The sequence below is a fragment of the Carettochelys insculpta genome, chromosome 4 (assembly GCF_033958435.1).
Source record: "Carettochelys insculpta isolate YL-2023 chromosome 4, ASM3395843v1, whole genome shotgun sequence".
In the NCBI taxonomy this organism is placed as follows: domain Eukaryota; kingdom Metazoa; phylum Chordata; order Testudines; family Carettochelyidae; genus Carettochelys; species Carettochelys insculpta.
In genome coordinates, this window is record NC_134140.1 from 138,021,467 (window position 1) to 138,044,228 (window position 22,762).

The 22,762-nt window shown below is 48.4% G+C and overlaps 1 protein-coding gene across 1 annotated transcript in view; it reads left to right on the forward strand.

Annotated features, from left to right (window-relative positions):
* NOA1 (nitric oxide associated 1) overlaps positions 1-22,762 on the forward strand; it is a 46,819-nt gene that overhangs the window by 20,953 nt on the left and 3,104 nt on the right. Inside the window, 2 exon segments of the mRNA XM_074993926.1 lie at positions 5,841-5,972; positions 20,487-20,603. Of these exon segments, the coding sequence (XP_074850027.1) occupies positions 5,841-5,972; positions 20,487-20,603 (249 nt within the window).

Below are 22,762 nucleotides of genomic sequence, written 5' to 3' on the forward strand. Positions count from 1 at the left end.
TACGAAAAGAGAATAGGATTTCTTCAGGCTACTAAGAGAAACTTCCTAATCACAGGCCCTGGTTCTCTTGGGAGACTTTAACCACCCAGACATTTGTTGGGAGACCAATACAGCAGCACACAGACAATCCAGGAAGTTTTTGGAGAATGTTGGGGATAACTTCCTGGTACAGGTGCTGAAGGTACCGACCAGGGACTATATGCAGCTTGATGTGCTGCTCACAGACTGGGAAGAACTAGTAGGAGAAATAGACATGAGTGGCAACCTGGGTTGCAGCAATCATGAGATGGTGGATTTTAGGATTCTGACAAAAGGAAGAAAGTTGAGCAGTAACATACAGAGCCTTTATTTCAGAAGAGCAGACTTTGACTCCCTGAGACAACTGATGAGCAGGATCCCCTGGGAAGCTAATATGAAGGGGGAAAGAGTTCAGGAGAACTGGCAGTATTTGAAAGAGGTCTAACTGAAGATACAGGAACAAACCATCCTGGTGCGCAGTAAATGTAAAAGTAAATATAGTAGGCAACCAGCTTGGCTTACAAGGGAAATTCTTGGAAGCTTAAACTCAAGAAACGTGTATAAGAAGTGGAAACTTAGACAGATTGACTAAGGAGGAGTATAAATATATGGCTGGAGAATGCCGTGGAGTAATCAGGAAAAGGAAAGCACAATTGGAATTGCAGCTAACAAGGAATGTGAAGGGCAACAAGAAGGGTTTCTACAGGCATGGTAACAGTAAGAGGATGATCAGGGAGGGTGTGGATCTGTTACTGCATGAGGGAGGTAACCTAGTGACAGATGATGTGGCTGAAGTATTTAATGCTCTTTTTGCCTCAGTTTTCACGGACATCAGCAGCTCCCCAACTACAGCACTAGGCAGTGCAGTATGGGAAGGAGGTGGGCAGCCCTCGGTGGGGAAAGAACGAGTTAAGACAAAAGCTAGATGCACACAAATCCATGGGTCTGGACTTAGGTACTGAGGAAGTTGGCAGATGTCATTGCAGAGCTTTTGGCTATTGTCTTTGAAAACTCATGGAGATCGGGAGTGGTCCCAGATGATTGGAAAAAGGTAAACGTAGTGCCCATGCTTAAAAAAGGAAAGGACAACCCAGGAAACTAGAGATCAGTCAGCCTTACCTCAGTCCCCAGAAAAATCTTGGAGAGGATCCACAAGGAATCAGTTTTGGAGCACTTGTAAGAGAGAAAAGCGATCAAGAGTAGTCAACATGGATCCACGAGAGGCAAGTTCTAGCTGATCAATCTGATAAGCTTCCCATACTGCATTGCTTAGCTAACCTTGTCTGTAAAGACTGAGGCAAGTAATGAGATGCCAGTAAACAGAAGCTGGGTGCTCAGAATATGAACTTACAGGTTTAGTGCCTCCCTGTGAAAAGTTTGGATTAAAGTGATTTGCCCAATATCCCATAGAACCCGTGCCTGAGATGGGGAGAGAATCAGTTCTCCAGGGTGCCTCTCTGCTCCCAACAACATCCTTACTTTCTCTCTAGTCTGTTGCCTCATTCACTTTCCAACTTTTCAACAAATGACAGAGGTCCTACAAAAACACTGCCTTCCCTGCTTAGTTGTGATCGTCCCTAAACATTGTCCATCTGTGTACTAAATTAGTCAGGGTCCTGTGGAAAAATGAGTGCATGATCATGTAATTAAATTTTGCATCACAATGCATAGGTGCAAGGGAATCCAATTAAGGTTACACAGACAATTAAATTCTGGCATTTCCTAGTTTTTGATTACTTGTTCTAGCAACCTTAACTTTCTTTCAATGCAAACAAGCAGTCGTGTAGCATTTAAAGAGTCTCAAAGAGTTAAATGGATGGTCTCCTGTTTTGATAGATTACATGGCTGTCTCTCTAGTATCGTTTCTTTTAATGCATTTCTTGTTTGAAATTTCCTAGGTTTTTAATATCAGACTGAGGGAAACAAGTGTCTGTTGTAGAACACTCTCGGCTCCAATGTGGTTCATCAGATGGGTTTGAGACGGTTAGAGCCACAGAATAGACCGGGGTGAACAAACTTCTTATGTCAGGACCCACTTTTCATCACTGCAGTTAGCACAGCTCCACCTCCAACCTATCTAATGTAATTCAAACTGACAGAAATTTGGGTTACATTCATATTAAAAAAAAAAAAAAAACTTTTGGCACGTGCAAGGAAACAAGTATGTAGAATGTAAAAACTGTATTATCGGTATAGAAACATCTAAGTACATACATAAAAATAGTAACATATTTCAACACTTTGGATCAGCAACAGACCCAGTAGCCAATAATGCGGGCCTCCCCCCCCCCCCCCACACACACACGCACACATTCATACACATCCCCAACAGGGCCTGCCTCCCTCTTTGTACACTCTGGCATAGACCTCTATAACTTGAGCTAATGGAGTAATTGAGAGTACTAGTATGTTGTCATCTGTGTGGACCATTTACAAGTGCAGGGATGAGCTGTGTTTTTCTGGTGGATCTCACAGCTATTGCTGACATTAGAGGAACACAGAAACTCAGAAATCCTAGATTATGTGCCAGGTTACAAGAGAAGTGTGTTTTAGTGGTTGTAGACCCTTCCGGCTCTGCCTAAACCAAGCCCAGACTTGGCTCCTCACCTGGCTGCACCCAGTCGTGTTGACTGCACCTCCTCATTCCTACCCAGGGTGCTGGCATTGGGAGCCTAGACAGCTCTCCCAGATCTCGGTTCCAGCACTACAGTGACCCCAGGCTGCCAGGGATTGAATGAGCATAGAAGGTGAGTGGGTTGGTGTTCCTGACATCCTATAGATACTTCTTATTGCAATTATGTTGGTGTGCCTCTGAAGCAGGGTAGGTATGAGATGTGACAAAGTTCAGCTTGTATTTCCTCTGGTCACACTGGTTTATTTTAACTGGAGTGGAGGAGGGTTTTTCTGAGCATGAATTTTGGGGTGGGAAGCAGGAATTGTCCCTCGTCGCTTTCTGTGCCCTTTCGTGAGGATTAGGTGACGTAAACACATTTGCCAAGAGGTTAGTTCAATCTGTGAATTACTGAAGATGTTTGGCTTTATAAGGAAGCGAGAGAAAACTGACCTTTTAGAACTGAAATAAAGTGTTTTGGTAGTGCTAAATGTGACAGATAACTGAAATACTATCTGCAGAGCTTGTCGTCTACAAGGCTTCTGGTATTTTAGAACTGGTGCTAAAGTTGCTAAGATTTTCAGATTGCACAGACAACACAGTTCTGTCTAATAATGTGAAGTCAAGACCAAACCCTGTTATAAACATACTGCCAAACTCTAGTACACACCTGGACACAGGGCTTTCCTGAGAGGAGGGACAGGGCCTGATACAAGCCCCAACCCGTGCCCCACGTGTAGGACCTGTCCCTCCCTGCCCTGTCCACTTCTCCAGCAGTGGGGCCAGGGAATTACCTGGGGCTGAGGGTTGCCCAGGGCGGTGGTAGCAGCAGCTGGGGTTCACCACTCTGGCTGCACTCACCACATGGGTGGTGGCTGCCTGGTCTGTGTGCTTCCCACTGCTGAGGAGAACCTAAGCAGAGCGGGCTGGAGATTCAGCAGAGCAGGCTGCAGCTTCTGCCACCTGCCCTGGGGATCGAGGGAGAGAGCACAGGTAACCCCCAGTGACTGCCACCATGTGCAACCTCCACCCCCAGCTACACCTGGCGCCAGGTAATCTTCCTTCCTGCCCTCCCATCCCCTGTCCATAGGGTGGCTGGAGCAGCTGCTTCACCTCATCCTATGGATGGGATGGTTCTGCTTGGATATTAGCAAGGCTGTGGCATAGTTTAAGAACATGATTAGAAGAGTTTGGTTCTGTTTGTGCTGCAGATTCCAAGTGTGTGGAAAAAAGAGTGCTGTCAACTTGGAGTCTAGTCGGTGCTTTACAGTTAAAAGTAACACAGGGTGCTGCACCTGGGTCTGGACCACACTTCCAGGTTTCATGCTTTTCCAGTCACTTTTTCCTCTTTGCTTTTACGTTTTTTTCCTGCATGAAAGACCTCGTAGATAGAGGGCACAGACCCTGCAGAACTGGAGGGAAAGTGAAGTTGACTGCATACCATCTCATTAAATGTACAAAGTCTGTTGGAAGTTACCTATCAGTTATATTTGCCTTAGGCATTACTTTTAACTGTAGTAGGAACACATTTCAGGCAGAAGTGTAGTTTTTTAGCTGGAATCTCACTGCACCTGGGGCACTTCAGTGGCCCGACAGACACAGTAATTGCATTTTAGGTGAACCTCTGTTGCACGTCAACCTGTGGTGTGGAGCAAATCCTGTTATGTTTTCAGAGGAGTTATTCTCAAAGTATTTTGTAGTCGTAGAGATGGAGACAAGAGGTCTCAACCTTAAAGAGCCTGGGGAGGTGGTAGACTCTCCATCCCTAGAGGTTTTTAAGTCCTGGCTTGACAAAGTCCTGTCTGGGTTGATTTAGTTGGGGTTGATCCTGCTTTGGGCAGAGGGCTGGACTCGATGACTTCCTGAGGTCTCTTCCAGCCCTAGGATTCTATTGAGTTTAAAACATTTTATAGTTTTGTAGCCAGGGCTTACCAAATTCATGATCCATTTTGGTCAGTTTCACGGATCATGGGATTTTAAAAATCACAAATTTAACTATCTCAACAATTTAAACTGAAATTTCGTAGTAATGTAATTGTAGGGGTCCTGACTCAAAAGGATTTATGTGGGAAGAAAATAGCAAAGATACTGTAGATGGTGTGTGGTAATGCAGCTCATACTTCTGTGCTGCTGATGAAGACAGCACTAGCTGGTCGTGGTATCGCAGCTCTGATGGCAGAGCCACTGACAGCAGCCACACAAGGATGGCATGGTATTGCCATCTTTATTTATGCACTGCTGCCTGCAGAGATGGGCTTCCAGCCAAAAGCTGCTGCTCTCTAGCCATCAGCTCTGAAGGCATCCCAGAAATAATGGTATCAATATAGTAACCCTTCTAACCCCCATTCATTTCTTGATTGAGTCAGGACCCCCAGTTTGAGAAATGCTTGCCTATATAGTATAGGGTAAAAGCACACGAGGAAGACCAGAGTTTGTGGCGCTTGGTGTGTGCTTCAGGGTTGTGAATTTGACTGGGCCTTGTTGATGGCAGAAAGCTTTCTGTTGCCTGGCAGATCCTTCTTGAGCTCAGATTTGCTGTAATGTTAACTGTAAGAAATATTGCTCCAAAATTCTGTTGGCACCTTAAGCTTAAAAAAATCTGCTGTAAGGAGAAACAAATGGCTGAGTATTAATGTTGGGTTCATTATAAGTGACAGTTATTCCTGAATGGAGACAGTGAGGCAGCATCTGCACTTTTGGAAGGGGCATGGTAATTAGGGATTTGGGCAGATGCTAATGTAGACGTGGCTTGAGAGTGCAGCATGTTTTTACTTTGGTGATTTCAATGTCATTTTAGGTTATTCCACAAATAATATTCATGTACAAGCATAGCAGGATCCATGCACAGTCTTTGTTGTAACACGAAGTGTCAGTAAGCTGTGACAATCACAGAGGACAAATTGCCTTGAGCTGGTTAGAATCCAAAGCCTTAAGACTGAATCATATTATTGTTAGTTTGAAGTGTCCAGGTTACAAGATACTTTGTCAGTGTGGTTGAATAGTCTAAAAAGATGAGCACTTTCTTGCCCTAGCTGAATGGAATACGCAGTTCTACTGTTCAGTAATCTCTGTATGAAGTCATTGCAGCCAGGTAGCCTTCATTCAAACACATTTGTTCACCTTCCTTTTTCCCAGTAAAGCAAGATCATTGGTTTCATTCTTTTTGTAAAAGCATCTGTAGTGAATTATTTTTGTACAATTTGCTTTGCAGGTTTTAAATCTTCTAACGGAGAAAGAAATAAAGCTTGTCTTACCAACACATGCCATTGTTCCACGGACCTTTGTACTGAAGCCTGGAATGGTTTTGTTCCTAGGTGCTTTGGGACGCATAGACTACCTACAGGTAAGGGACAGTGCTTTTTAAATGATCTGTGAATAAGATCTTGTTTGTGCTTTGTGGTGTTCCAACCAGTAACAAAACACTTTCACCACCAGGCTGGTTGTGTAGCTTTCTTCACCCTTTCTTTAGTAGCTACTGCTCTTGAGATTTGCACGAATGAAACACAAGTCTTGTTATGTGCAGTAAAAATGCTTTAGGGAAAGTCTGTGCCTTATGGCAGCCCAAAGTGAAGGTTTTTGTACTGTAAAGGAGCACCTTGCAGCATGTTACAAAGAGGCCCTGAGCTTTGTTCTAATGAAACCTGAGAATTGCCTTGAGATGGAGGGGTCACTAAAAGAACAAGATAGCAAATCCTTGCAAGGTGGTTAGCAGGGCTAGAGTGTAGCCAAAATGATGCATTTTTAAAGAGATACTGTCTAGTGTTACATGAAAGAACTGCAGCAGTAGGGAAGTTGATTAAAGGCATTTCTGCTTTTCCATTGATATAAGAATCACGTAATTAAGAGAAAGGAAATGTGACTCTGCCAAACACTAACCAGCCAACAAACTGGACAGATACTGTTCTTTGCTAATCCTTTTCACTCACGATGGTCCTGGGTAAAACTTCCTTTGTGTAGTCATGTGATTCTAACTGGGATGGTTTCCCTTAAAGTTATTTCTGGTAGATGGTTTTAAATAGTTGTGCTAATTCCCCTTGCTGATTATTTACTTCATTTTGAAAACAAGGCTATTAGAATAGGGCAAGGAGTGAGCTTTTTCAAAGTTATTGTAGAAACTGAGAACAAAATTTGATTTGATTAATATTTCCTCCAGGTTTAAAGAAATGTCTAATGGCAAGAGGCAGAACAGAGGAGGGGTGTTTGTGTCTGGGGTCCAGGCTCCCCTTTAGACACTTGCATTATTAATGAAAGTTTTATTTATTCCATTTCTAAAATGCAGCTGTCGATGCTTGTTCAGTGCTCTGAATACCTAGCACGTAAATTGAAAATATAAAACCCCACCAAGGATTATCCATAAATAGATTTGCTTGTGCCAACCCCTCTTCTACAGCTTCAGGCAACGTCTGCGTTACTAGCACTTTGTGTGTATACTGGCATGCTATCCTGGCAAAGTGCGGGCAGCACTGAACTTGTGCTGGCACAGCTTATTCTAGAACCCCCATCCCCACCCGCGTGTAATACATTATGTTGATAAAAGCACAGTCTTGCTTGTGTAATTCCATCTGAACTTGGGGCTTTTGCCAGCAGAGCTATGTCAATCACAAATCTTCACACCCTTGATCAACCAATCTGTGCTGACAGAAGTTTGTAATTTAGTGCTGGATTTGCAGGAAGAATTAAATCCATGCACCAGCAGGATAGTGGATTGCTTAATTTGGATCTGATGTATTCCTGTTTTCACGCTTCACTTATGGTACTGTAAAGATAACACATTCTGCAACACTTGACTATCACTTTATTGCATGACCTGAGTGGAGAAGAGATTTTAAGTGCTGCTTCAAATAGTTACGTAAATTCCTTTTATCTGCAGATCCTAGTTATCCATATCCACAGTGTGTCCCCCTTGTAGCCCTATAATTAATAGCACTTTCAGTTATCTAAACATGTGATTCTCCAAAAGTCTGCCTCCTTGGCTATTCAGATAAATGTGAATGTACTGTGTGTGTTTTATGGTAGCACCTAGGTATAGTGCTGTGATGCAGAAGCTCTAGAATCAGGAAGGTCCCAGGCTTGCTTTAGGTCTAGAGACTTTGAGGTGGCCCAGCTGTTGTATTTTATATTGGAAGCTGAGCTCCATTATTTGCAGAGAAGCCACTGTTTATCACAGATACAGTACAGGTGCATTTCAAGGACTACGGCTTTGTCCTCAGAGCATGGCTTTTAGGGACATAGCCCTATCTCTAAAAGTGGGGCAGTGTAAAAGGTGTTGTGGTTACTTTTGCCAGCCAAAATAACTTGTATCCCTTCTAAGCCCACAACAAGCCATTGACACTGCTACTTGCCTCCGCAAAACTTTTGTCTTAGGAAGGAGGGGGTCAGCACCTGTGAAACAAAAGTTCACAGTCGCTTCTGACGAAGCGGGTCTTTGCCAATGAAAGTTTATGCTCCAAAATATCTGTTAGTCTATAAGGTGCCACAGGACTTGTTGTTGTTAACAAAAGTTCTTCTTCGGGTGGTCCCTGTGGGTGCTCCACATTAGGTGTCGGGCTCGCCCCAGCACCGCAGATCGGAAATTTCCAGCAGTATTCCGTCGGGTCGCGCATGCGCCGATGCGCACTGGTCCTTTGCGCGCTTTCAGTCACGTTCGCGATCTGGTCCACGCCAGTTCCTTCTCAACCGCCAATGGCTACAGACAGAATCCGCTCCGGCTCCAACGCCTGAGACAGATAAAACCGTGTTTAATATAGTTAATAGTTACTAGTTAGTTTTTGTTAAGACTGTTTAAGTTGCTTTTCTTCATATATATAGTTTAAAAAAAAGCGGGGGTGGGAGAAAAGAAGACAGAGGCGGCCGCCTCAGGCGGTCCGCTATCTACGCGGCTGTGAACATTATGTAACTTGGGGACTCTGATTAGCTGCTAAATACCCTATTAACATTGAAAAGCGTTAAACGCCTTGGCAGAGATGTCTTCGCCTGGGTTTAAGAAATGTGAATCATGCCGCGAGGCCATTGCCTGCCTCTGACGGCCACAATAAATGTATTCGTTGCCTTGGAGAGACCCATGTTCCCCAAAAATGTCCTCACTGCTCTAAACTTACGGTCAGAGCAAGAAAGGACAGGGACATGAGACTAAAGATGATCTTATTTGACAAGGCCATCATCATCATCATCATCATCATCATCAGAGAAGCCCCAAAGGGAGGGGCCTTCAGGGCCACATAAGAGGAAGGCTGCTTCCCTAACCTCCTCTGTTAACAGAAAAAGAAGCTCTCCCCAGCTCGATCCTTCCCGGTAACATCTGTGAGCAGGACAAGCGAGGCACAAGGCCGCGAGACGCTGGCTGCTCATAGCAGTGGGAAGGCCATACCGCAGACAACAGTGCCTGGGGCTCTGACTACTAAGCAGTCGGCACCAAGAGCACTGCAGGCGCCAATACGGCAGGTGCCAGAAGCCACAGCACAGATCCCCGCAGCACCGACCCTTGCGGCACCGATGGCACCGGAGCAGGGATACCTGGCACAGGACCCGACGGTGCCAGAGGAAGCTACCCACACGGGACTGCGTACAGCAGCACCGGACACGGCACCGACAACTGTGCCGAGATCCCCGGCACCAGAGATGGCGGCACCGACTCTTCAGGGGCGGGGCAAAGCAAAATCCAAAGCCCAGCACCGTAGCCCGTCTCCAGACACCATTGCAATGCCACTATCGCCTAGCTCTTCCCCCGAGATGGACATAACACACCGGGCAACTACACCAACAGCCTGTCTAAGACCTCCATCTCCGTTTCTCCAGCCACCGTTCCCCTGGCTCAGACATCCTTCACCGATCTCCAGTATGGAACCGTATGAATACTATTACAGAGCATCTCCACCAATGTCAACATCATCATGGCGGTCACGCTCCTCTAGGTACCATACGTACAGGCACCGGTCGTGGTCCAGATCTCCATCACCGGGCCCTTGCCCCTGTTGTTACGGCCATCCATACCATGGTGAACACCGGCACAGGGGATCCAGATCCAGGGGCAGATCTCCACCTCAGCCTCTACCACATCCCTACATTCAACCTCCTTCTGCAAAAAGAACCCAGCCTTCTCCAGTGGGGACTGGTCCAGACTCCCTGGACACCCCCTCCCCCAAAACCCTTAAGGGACCAAACACACAAGGAGGCTCAGGAACCAGAGGAATCAGAGGAGGTTTATCATAGTGATGCCTGTTCATCCTCCCCCGATGAGGTGGTTGTCCCCGGGGACATCTCTCCCCCGGACGACCTTAAACAATTCCAAGAACTTTTTAAGAGAGTGGCGCACACCCAAGACATACAGATTGCAGAGGTACAGGAGAAACATCACAAACTCCTAAAGAACTTGAGACCCCCAGCATCATCCAAAATTGCTATCCCACTAGATGAAGCTATTATGGAAGCAGCTACCAACATATGGCAGACCCCTGCCTCTATTCCACCTACAAATAAGAGGGCGGATAAGAAATACTTTGTTCCATCCAAGGACATGGAATTCCTGTTTAACCATCCCCAGCCAAATTTCTTGGTGGTCGAATCCTCGAAACACAGATCCAAGACACCCCAATACAAATTGGGAGGGTCTGACAAAGACGCGAGGAAACTGGACTTATTTGAAAGAAAGGTCTACTCCTCCTCCATGTTGTTATTGAGGATGGCCAACTATGTGGCACACCTATCAAATCACAATTTCGACAACTATTCCAGACTTACCTCCCTCATGGATTTCCTTCCAGAGGACAAGAAACCGGTATTGAAGGCGATCATCCAGGAGGGCTATGCGGCCTCACGGACAGGAGCCCAGATCGCCCTAGACGTGGTGGACACAGCAGCACGCTCCACAGCCACAGCAGTAGTAATGCGCAGAGAGTCGTGGCTCCAGACGTCCGGTATCCCCAAAGATCTGCAAGTAAAAATTGTGGATCTTCCATTTGATGAACAAAAATTATTCTCTGACTCGACTGATTCGGTCCTACACTCCAGCAAGGACTCGAGGGCCACACTTAGAGTACTGGGCATATACACCCCTCTGTACAGGAGAAAGAAATTTTACCCCCAGCAAAGGCACTATGCTTACCAACCCCAGCGCCCACAGTACCAACGGGGCTCCGATCAAGGGCGCCATCGACAGCAGCAACAGTATAGGGCTCCCAGACGACATCCCCAGCAGGGGTGTACACCCTCAGGGCAAGCTCCAAAGCAGCAAATTTGACGGGTACGTCGAGGACTGCAACATCAAGACCATCACTCAATGCCAATCACAGCATATGTTCCACCACCAACTCAAACCATTTTACCCTCAATGGCAAAACATCACGACAGACAAATGGGTGCTGGAAATTATAGCCAAGGTATATACTATCCCCTTTCAATCACTACTGCCACCAAAACCCCCCACCCAGTCCCTCCCCAGGGACCCCTCTCACGAGATGAGGTCGAAGCAAGAGGTAGACCATCTCACATTTATAGGGGCGGTGGAGAGAGTCCCGGAAGAATTCCAAGGGAAGGGCTTCTACTCCCGATACTTCCTAACAGAGGAAAAGACAGGAGGCTGGAGACCAGTCCTGGACTTATGGGCTCTCAACCAGCATTTACGCAAACAGCGCTTCAAGATGACTACAATTGCTTTATGGCACTGGACGATGGAGACTGGTTTGCAGCCCTCGATTTACGGGACACATACTTCCACATAACAATCCACCCAGCACACACGTTTTCTTCGCTTCAAAGTGGGCAGGGGCCACTTTCAATACAGAGTCCTCCCATTCGGTCTCTCTTCGGCACCCAGAGTCTTTACCAAAATGCTGGCAGTAGTATCAGCTTATCTACACCGCTAGGGTGTGTTCATTTTTCCATATCTGGACGACTGTCTACTGAAAGGGGTCTCAAGGTCAGATGTCCTGTGCGTGATAGACGTCACTACACAGACATTTACCTCACTGGGCCTAGTCATCAATATCCCGAAATCAAAGGCCGAGCCCACACAAAACATAGAGTTCATAGGGGCACGCATAGACTCTACACATCAAAAGTGTATCCGCCCGATGCCCGTTTTCGCATCATCAAATCCCTGGTGCAGGTAATGATGTACAGCCCCACAGTGCCAATCCTAACATGCCTACAGCTTTTGGGGCACATGGTGGCCATCACGTTTGTGGTACAAAATAGCAGGCTACATATGCAAGGCCTACAGCACTGGTTGGCGAGCGTTTACAGACCGATGATTCATACCATCCACAAGACAGTATCGCCCACAACGGAGGTGCGAAAATCCCTGGCATGGTGGATAGACCCCAAGAACTTACTAGTAGGGGTGCCTTTCCACCAACCGCAAATTGCAGTTTTTCTTACAACGGACACATCTCACATAGGGTGGGGTGTGCACATTGGCAACAGTGTGACACGGGGCAATAGTCCCCAGCAGAGATGGCAATGCACATAAACATACTGGAACTCAGAGCAGGGTTCAATGCATGCAGGCGCTTTCGAAAATACCTGCAGGGCAAAGTGGTCGGAGTCAATACCGACAACACCTCTACAATGTTCTATATCAATTGTCAAGGAGGGGCCAGATCCCGCGTACTATGCGCAGAGGCGGTCCGATTGTGGAACTGATGCATTGCCAACAACATAACACTCAGAGCCTCGTACTTGCCAGGTGTCCACAACGTGAAAGTGGACCAATTAAGCATACACTTTGCGTTCACGCACGAGTGGCAAATCCACTCTGATCTGCTCCGGGAAGTGTTTCACAGATGGGGGTTTCCCTGAATCAATCAATTTGCCACCTACACCAACAAGAAATGCCCACAGTATTGCTCCAGAGGAGGCATCAGGCAGGGTTCCTTGGGGGATGCCTTCATGGTCCCATGGAAGGGTCCTCTACTCAATGCATTTCCTCCCACAACACTCATTCACAAGGTTCTAGAGAAAGCCAGAAGGGAGAAAGCACGCATGATACTTATAGTCCCAATGTGGGACCGACAGCAATGGTTTCCCTTGCTTCTGCACGTCATGCTACCTGCCACTTCCCCTCCTGTTTGTACCGGACCTTCTCACACAGAGTCAGGGGTCCATAGTACACCCACATCCTCGAATGCTCTGCCTACAAGCGTGGCTAATCCATGGCTCAGTACCTTAGAGGGCACATGTTCAGAAGGAGTAAAAGAAGTCCTGGAGTGCAGTCGAAGGGCCTCCACCAGAATGACTTATGCTCAGAAGTGGAAACGATTTATATCCTGGTGCTCATCCAAGCAATTGGCTCCTCTGGACGTCTCTGTTCCTGTAATTCTAGAGTACCTGCTGGAGCTGAAACAAGACGGACTTTCTCTGTCCTCATTAAAGATCCACCTCACAGCTATATCAGCATACCAACACAGAGGAAGGGCCAACCATATTCGCCCATCCTATTGTCACATGGTTCCTAAAGGGACTAGCAAACCTATACCCCCCTCGGAAACGGCTATCACCATCATGGAGTTTGGACTTGGTCCTCCACATGCTGTCTGGACCCCCCTTTGAACCATTGGCCACGGTACCCCTTTGGTTGCTTATCATAAAAAACAGCTTTTCTTCTTCTTCGAGTGGTCCCCGTGGGTGCTCCACAATAGGTGTCAGGCTCACCCAGCGCTGCAGATCGGAATTCTTCTAGCAGTTTCTATTGGATCGCGCATGCGCCCAAGTGCGCCGCTCCCTTGCGCGCCCCCAGCCATGTGCGCGATCCGGCCCCGCCAATTCCTTCTCAACCACCATTGGCTGCAGACAGAATCCGCTCCGGCTAAAGCCAGAGACAGATAAGATAGTTGTGTTTTATGTGTAGTTCGTTTGTTTTGTCACTATTAAAAAAAAAAAAAGAGAGAAAGAAAGAGAATATTAGACAGCAGAGAGAAGAGGAACGAAGGAGAGAGGGGCGGGCAAGAAGGCTGTTAAGCCGTCCGCTGCCCTGAAGGCTGTGAATGTTATTTTGGGTTAGAAAGCACTGATTAGTGGCTAAGTACCCTATTAACAGTAAAGGCTCACCGTGATGGCTTCTTCAGGGTTTAAGAAGTGTGAGTCATGCTGCGAGGCTATGCCGGCCTCTGATGGGCATAATGAGTGCTTTCGTTGCCTGGGAGAGTCGCACATTACCCAGAAGTGTTCCCACTGCGCTAAGCTTACAGCCAGGGCCAGGAAAGACAGAGAGATGAGGCTCAAAATGATCTTGTTTCATAAGGCTCTCCAGCCTGAACCGCCGGAGAAGCCTCATGCAGAAGGGCCCTCTGGGTCGCATAAAAGGGAGGCAGCCTCTTTGACCCCCTCTGTGCAGAAGAGGAGGAAACTCTCCCCGGCTCGATCCTTGCCGGCGGGCCCAGCAGCCAGGACAAGCGGAATGCAGAGCCCCCAGCCGCGAGCTCATGAAAGCAGCAGCACGGCAGTGCACGTGGCAGAGGCTGAGCCTCTGATTACACAACAGGCGGCACGGAAGGCACAGCAAGCGCTGCAGTCGGTGGCACCGACACATGCGGCACCGGCTTCCACGGTGCAGAGGCACCTGGCACTGAGCCTATCGGCGCTGGAGGAAGCTACCCACGCGGCACCGCTGCTGACGGTGCCGAGCGCGGCACCGACAACGGGGCCGAGATCCCCGGCATGGGAGGGGGCGGCGCCCACCCCACAGGGGAGGGGCAAGGCAAAAGCAAAAACTTGGCACCTTAGTCCATCTCCAGGCAGGGCCGCGCTTCCCTTAACACCCAGCTCTCCCTCCCCCCCCCCCCCCCCCACCTCGAGATACACATGCCACACTGCCGGGCTGTAACTCCACCGGCTTATCTCGGGCCTCCCTCTCTGTTCCTCCAACCAATTTCACTGTGGCTCAGGCCACCTTCACCATTTTTGGGCATGGATCCCCTTGAGTACTATCACAAACAGGCTTCACCACTATCTATGCTGTCGCAGAGGTACCGCTCTCCCAGACATCATGGGTACACTCCCCGATCGTGGTCCAGGTCTCCATCACTGGGCCCTTGCCCATGCTGCGATGGTCGTCCTCATCATGCTGAACACAGACACCGCAGGTCTAGATCCAGGGGGAGGTCCTCTCCTACTACTCGTCAATACTTCCGTGTACACTCTCGCTCTGGGACAGGAACACAGTTGTCCCAGGGGGAATTAGGTCCAGAATCCCGAGACTTCCCTTCACGGTTCTCCAGGGAGCAAGTATATCACTGAACTCGGGAGCCAGAGGATTTGGGGGAGGTTTACCCCAGCAGTTCCTCCTCATCCTCCCAAGATGAGGCCATGGCCCCCGGGGATGTCTCTCCCCCTGATGACCTTAAACAGTTTCAGGAGCTGTTCAAAAGGGTAGCTTTCACGCAGGACATTCAAATAGCAGAGGTGCAGGAGAAGCACCATAAACTCCTGAAAAATTTGAGACCCCCGGCTTCATCTAAAATCACTATCCCGCTGGACGAAGCCATTATGGAGTCAGCCACTAACACATGGCAGACTCTGGCCTCTATTCCGCCTGCGAACAAGAGAGCCGATAAGAAGTACTTCATCCCAGCCAAGGGCATGGAATTCCTCTTTAGTCACCCGCAACCCAATTCTTTGGTGGTCGAATCGTCCCAGCAGAGGTCAAAGACGTCTCAGTACAAATCAGGGGGGTCGGATGAAGACGCTAAGAAGCTAGAGCTGTTTGGCAGGAAGGTCTATTCCTCCTCTACCCTATTATTGAGAGTGGCAAATTATGCGGCACATCTATCAAACCATAACTTTGACAATTACTCTAGACTCACTCCCCTCATGGATTCACTCCCAGAGGACAAGAAGCCAGTGTTAAAGGCGATTGTCCAAGAGGGCTATGCGGCGTCGCGGACGGGAGTCCAGATTGCCCTGGACGTGGCGCACACAGCGGCACATTCAACAGCCGCAGCAGTGGTAATGTGTAGGGAATCCTGGCTCCAGACGTCTGGTATCCCCAGAGACCTACAGGCGAAGATCGTGGATCTTCCCTTTGATAAGCAAAAGCTGTTTGTGGACTCAACCGACTCGGTTCTCCACTTCAGCAAAGACTCGAGGGCCACGCTTAGGACCTTGGGTATTTATACTCCCCCATACAAGAAAAAGAAATTTTATCCTCAGCAAACACGCTATGCTTACCAACCACAGCGGGTTCAATATCAGCGAGGCTACGACCAAGGGCGCCATCAGCAGCAGCAGCAGTACAGGGCTCCCAGGCGATGTTCTCAACAAAGCCGTACACCCGCAGGACAGGCCCAGAGACAGCAAGTTTGACGGGTATGTCGGGGGCTGCACTATCAATACCATCGCTCAATGCCATTTTCATCTCATGTTCCATGATTGCTTCAAACCGTTCCACTCCCAATGGCAAAAGATCACCACAGACAAATGGGTGCTAGAAATTATAGCCACAGGTTACACAATCCCTTTCCAGTCACTTCCACCAACGAAGCCTCCCACCCGGCCTCATCTCAGGGACGCTGCCCACGAGGCGAGGCTGAAGCGGGAGGTAGATCACCTCATGTTCATAGGGGTGGTGGAAAGAGTGCTGGAACAATTCCAAGGGAAAGGTTTTTATTCACGCTACTTCCTAACACAGAAGAAAACAGGAGGCTGGAGGCTGATTTTGGATCTACAGGGACTCAACCGTTACTTGCGCAAGCAATGCTTTCGGATGATCACAGTTGCCTCCATACTTACAGCACTGGATGATGGAGACTGGTTTGCAGCCCTCGACTTACAACATGCTTACTTTCATATAACAATCCACCCGGCACACAGGCGCTTCCTCCGCTTCACAGTCGGCGGGGAACATTTCCAGTACAGGGTTCTTCCATTCGGCCTATCCTCAGCACCCAGAGTCTTTACCAAAACCCTGGCAGTGGTATCAGCCTACCTGCACAGACAGGGGGTGTTTATTTTCCCATATCTGGACGACTGTCTACTGAAAGGGACCTCAAAGGCAGAGGTCCTACGCATGATATGCGTCACCACGAACACGTTTACTTCGCTGGGCCAAGTTATCAACCTTGCGAAGTCAAAGACCTAACCCACACAAGATATAGAGTTCACAGGGGCACGCATAAACTCTATCACAGCAAGAGTATACTTGCCTGACGCCTGCTTCCGCGCCATCAACTCCCTGGTGCAAGTCATGACATACAGCCCCACAGTGCCGGTCCTAACATGTCTGCAACTGTTGGGGCACATGGCGGTAGCGACGTTTGTGGTACAGAATGCCAGGTTACACATGCAAAGCCTGCAGCATTGGCTGGCGAGTGTTTACAAACCAGCATCCCACACTGTCCACAGGGTAGTGTCGCCCATGATGGAGGTGCACAGATCCCTAGTGTGGTGGGAAAATCCCGAGAATCTGCTAGTGGGGGTGCCTTTCCACCAACCACAAATTTCTATTTTTCTTACTACCGACGCCTCCCACATAGGATGGGGAGCGCACATTGGCAGCAAGGTGATGCAAGGGCTATGGTCCCCTGTGGAACAGACACTGCACATAAACATACTGGAGCTCAGAGCAGTGTTCAATGCGTGCAGACATTTTCGAGAATACCTGCATGGCAAAGTAGTCGGGATCAATACCGAGAATACCTCCGCCATGTTCTACATCAATTGACAAGGAGGGGCACGATCCCGTGCGTTATGTGCGGAAGCAGTCCGATTGTGGAACTGGTGCATCGCCAACAACATAACGTTGAAAGCCTCGTACTTGCCGGGCGCCCACAATGTGAAGGCAGATCAGCTGAGCAGGCACTTCGCACTCACGCACGAATGGCAGATCCGCTCCGACCTGCTACGGCGCATATTTCGTACATGAGGGTTCCCCCAAGTCGATTTGTTTGCCACCCAGTACAATAAGAAGTGTCCCCAGTACTGTTCCAGAGCAGGAATAGGGCGGGGGTCCCTGGGGGACGCATTCATGATTTCATGGAAGGGCCCTCTACTCTACGCGTTTCCCCCCACAACGCTTATCCACAAGGTTCTGCAGAAAGCCAGAAGGGAGAGAGCTCGCATGATACTCTCAGTTCCAACTTGGGACCGGCAACAATGGTTTCCCTTGCTTCTACGCATGTCGGATCATCCACCACTCCCCCTACCGGTGGCCTTGGACTTACTCACACAGGCTCAGGGGTCCACAGTGCACCCACACCCTCAGGGACTGCGCCTACAAGCATGGTTAATCCATGGCTCAGCGCCTTAGAGAGCACATGTACGGAGGGAGTACAACAAGTCTTGGAGTGTAGCCGAAGGACCGCCACCAGGAGGACTTATGAACAGAAACGGACTCAATTTACAGCCTGGTGTTCCGCCAAACAGTTAACTCCCCATGACGTTCCTATAACCGTAATACTACAATACCTATTGGACCTCAAACGAGACGGGCTTTCTCTATCCTCGCTAAAGGTCCACCTCGCTGCTATATCAGCTTTTTGGCATACAGAGGAAGGGCCCACTGTATTCACCCACCCTATCGTCACAAGGTTCTTGAAGGGGCTGGTAAACCTGTACCCCCCTCGAAAACTGCTTCCGCCGTCATGGAGTTTGGACTTGGTGCTCAGCACGCTATCAGGATCACCCTTCGAACCATTAGCCACGGTACCCCTCCGGCTCCTTACGATGAAAACAACGTTCCTCCTTGCAATTACATCAACCCGCAGGGTGAGCAAGCCCGCAGCAGTGATGGCAATGCCGCCCTTCACGGTATTCTCAAAGGAGGCGGTAACCTTACGGTTACACCCAGCCTTCGTTCCAAAAGTTTCCTCGGAGTTCCATCTTAACGAACCAATAGTTTTACCCTCGTTTTACCCGAAGCCTCACAGCTCCATCAAGGAGGCACGCCTACATCTCCTAGACGTGAGAAGGGCGTTGGCCTTTTATATAGACAGAACTAAGTTCTTCTGGAAAATGGACAAGCTTCTGGTGTCTCTCGCACCCAAGTCAAAAGGGGAAGGCCTCTCTTCACAGCGAATTTCAAAGCACATTGTGTCCTGTATAAAAATGTGCTACGAGCTTCGAAAGACCTCTTTGCTGACCCCGCCTAGGGCTCACTCCACCAGGGCGGTGGTGGCGGCGTCAACAGCCTTTTTCAAGGGCATCGTGTTAAAAGACATCTGTAGAGCGGCGACCTGGTCATCCTACGACACCTTCGCCAAGCATTATGCCCTGCATTGGTTATTCGAGGAGGATACCCGTCTGTCGACAGCAGTTCTCGCGGGGGCAAGCTGCACATGAATCGATTACCCACCTCCTTACTTGGGTTACTGCTGGGTAGTCGCCTATTGTGGAGCACCCACGGGGACCACTCGAAGAAGAAAGAGAAGTTACTCACCTGTAGTAACGATGGTTCTTCGAGATGTGTCCCTGTGGGTGCTCCACCACCCGCCCATCCTCCCCGCTTCGGATCTCTGTCTGGTGTTTTTCAGGAGCATCCGAGGCGGTTGGTCAAGGAACTGGCGGGGACTGGATTGCGCACATGGCCGGGGGCGCGCAAAGGAGCAGCGTGCATCGGCGCATGCGCAATCCAATAGGAACTGCTAGAAGAATTCCGATCTGCGGCACCGGGCGAGCCCGACGCCTATTGTGGAACACCCACGGGGACACATCTCGAAGAACCATCGTTACTACAGGTGAGTAACTTCTCTTTCTCACAATTACATCAGCCCACAGGGTGAGCGAACTCACAGCAATAATGGCAACGCCGCCCTACACAATATTCTCAAAGGAAGCAGTAATCTTACGATTACACCCGGCCTTCATCCCAAAGATTTCCTCAGAGTTCCACATTAATGAACCAATAGTTTTACCCTCGTTTTATCCTAAACCACACACCTCCAGCAAGGAAGCGCAGTTACACTTGCTAGATGTGAGGAGGGCATTGGCTTTTTACATAGACAGAACTAAGCCCTTCCAGAAAACGGACAGACTTCTGGTGTCTCTCGCACCCAGATCAAAAGGGGGAAGGCCTATCCTCACAAAGAATTTCGAACAACATTGTATCCTGCATAAAACTGTGTTACAAGCGCCGTAAGACCCCTCTGCTAACTCCGCCCAGGGCTCACTCCACTAGAGCGATGGCGACATCAACAGCCTTCATCAAAGGAATCGCATTAAAAGACATCTGCAGAGTGGCGACTTGGTCATCCTACGACACCTTCGTCAAGCACTATGCGATGCACTGGGTGTTGGATGAGGATATGCGTCTCTGGGCAGCAGTCCTTTCAAGGGCAAGCTGCACATAAATCGGGTACCCACCTCCATATTTGGGGTCACTGCTGGGTAGTCACCTAATGTGGAGCACCCACAGGGACCACTCGAAGAAGAAAGAGAAGTTACTCACTTGTGTAGTAACGATGGTTCTTCGAGATGTATCCCTGTGGGTGCTCCACTACCCACCCATTCCTCCCCACTTCGGAGTTCTGCTTTGTGTTTTTCAGGAGCATCTGGGGCGGTTGGTCAAGGAAGTGGCATGGACCGGATCGCACACTTGACCAAAAGCCCGCGAAGGACCAGCGCGCATCGGCACATGCACAACCAGACGGAATACTGCTGGAAATTTCCAATCTGCGGCGCCGGGGCGAGCCCAACACCTAATGTGGAGCACCCACGGGGACACATCTTGAAGAACCATTGTTACTACACAAGTGAGTAGCTTCTCTTTTTGTCATTCAGTTGGCAGTGTAGACAAAGCCTGTGACCCTGCTGTCTAGATGAGAGAATGGTGTAGTTGCTTTTAAACAGAAGGTGGGGGAGTGGTGGACAATAACTTGTAAGCATCTTTACAGCATGCAGTTGGTTAATCACATATACCTATTGATTTTAGGGAACAAAATCTGCCTGGTTTTCTGTCGTGGCTTCTAACCTATTGCCTGTCTATATTACTACCCTGGAGAAGGCAGATAGCATCTATCAGACGCATGCTGGAAATACACTGCTGAAAGTAAGAGGACATCTTCTATGTGGTGTGATTGTATGTGTAAAAAGTAAGATCATGTATTCTCTTTTGTAGCTCAGTGGGCATTCATTACTGGTTTTCCCATGTGTGACACAACAGAGGTTGTGTTAGGTTTTTGCTAGAACTGCTTAAATGTATGGGGATATACCTATCTCATGGAGCTGGAAGGGACCTTCAGAGGTCATCGAGTCCAGTCCCCTGCCCCCACAGCAGGACTTATTGCCATCCCTGACAGACTTTTTCTTTTTTTAAATCTATCTGCCCCAGATCTCTAAGTGGCCCCCTCAAGGATTGAACTCACAGGCCTGGGTTTAGCAGGCCAGTGCTATGCATTGTCTTGTCAGCAATTCTTCCTCTTCCAGGGAAACCAAATAAAAGGGTATGTTCATTTGTCCTCCCCTGATTTAGGCTTTACCTAGAGAGGTGTGAGGTCTGTACATTGGTTACTGTGCTAAGTAAAGCATTCAGAAGACCAGCATAGATATGTATTATTTAAAGCAGTGTTTCCCAAATGGTGTTCCATGAGTTTCCGCAAAGTGAAAATAAGGGTTCCACGAGAAAATAATGGGTCGGCAACCTGTGGCCCTGGAGCTGCATGGGGCTCTAAGAAGTCGTTTGTGGCTCTGGACACTGACACTGCTGACTCCTCTGTGGCTCCCTGCCATGTTGCTGCTGAAACAGTAAAACTAAATTTAATGAGTTTTAACAGCCAGCAGGGCAGTGGCAGGGATCCAGTCGTTAAACCACCTGAATTTAGTTCCATTATTTCAGTGGCAGCAGGGCAGGGAGGTGCAGAAAGCCCCTCCCTCGCAAAGTAGCTGGTGCACGTGCAATGGGTGTGGGGCAAGGGGAGCCATTGGCTATCCGGAAGGGGAGCCAGAAAGGTCCTGCTGTTCCTGGGTCATCCTGGCCTTTCATTGGCTTTAACTGGCCTCTTGCGTTGCCGTAGGGCAACCAATGAAATCATGCCCTCAGAACTACAGTAGGAAGAACAGTGATAGCTGAGATAGGTTGGTCCACCGTGTCGGGTGAGGTAACGGGAGGAGCTAACTCGGGCAGAGTTTATCCAGACAGGTAGACTGGGAGCCTCTTTGGGTGGATGGGTTAGTCCTGGGGGCCAGTTTTGGGTTGAGGCGGGTTAATCATGGGGATGGAGGGGGGCGGGGCAGGTTTGGGGCTGATAGGGGACTGCTATTTAGGGTTCTGCAAAATTCTTTCAAGTTTAAATGGGTTCCGTGACCAAATAAAATTGGAAAACACTGCTTTAAAGTATGCCACCTGATTAAGCTAACAGTCTGTGTTGCCCCTCTCCCCCTGCACTCCCCACCAGTTTGACTCAACCAACCAACACAGTAATATTGTAACTCTAGGATTTTAAAATGTTAGTTGTCACGTTTTTAAAAGGCACCTTTTTGTCTTCCTCTCCGCATAGCCTCTGTGTATAGGTGTTCATATCTTCATATGTTTTAACTTGTTTCCTTGGTGATGCCACTTAAACTGAAGCTCTCTCTTATGGCAGGCTCCCATCTACATGATATCTTTTCTATTATCTGAAGCAGTTTCAGGCTGTCTCATCTTGTATTAATCTCCACTTGTAAAACAACTATATTACTCATTGCTCATGCTGAATTCACTTTATGAAATAAACGTTTCTGAGATTGACTAGTAGAAAATACATTTTTGTACTTTTGCAGTAATTAGTGTATTTGGCTATGTCATTGAACTAACCTGGAATGGAATCCTCAAGTTTACCTAAATCGGACTGTCTTTGCTCTTGTAATATTCACTTCTTGGTATCTCTAAGGCAGTTACTAGTTGTGATACCTGAGGCTAGACCTACACTACCAAGTTTTGTCAACAAAAACTGTCTTTTGGCAACAAAACTGCAAGAGTATACACCGTGCAAAGGGACTTCTGTCAGGGAAAATTCCCAGTTTTGACAATAAAAACACTTCCAACCCTACAAAAGACTTTTTTTCTTTCCCTTCTTTTTATTGCCAGCAAAGGCCTAATGTACACACTGCTGTGAGTGGTATGGACAGAAGAGTAGCCCACAATGTCCCCTCTGATGGCTTTACTTAGTGTTCTTATCTCTGCTGTCCTGCAGGCATGCGCCCTTTCCTTTTCAAAGCTCCCAAAAGTAT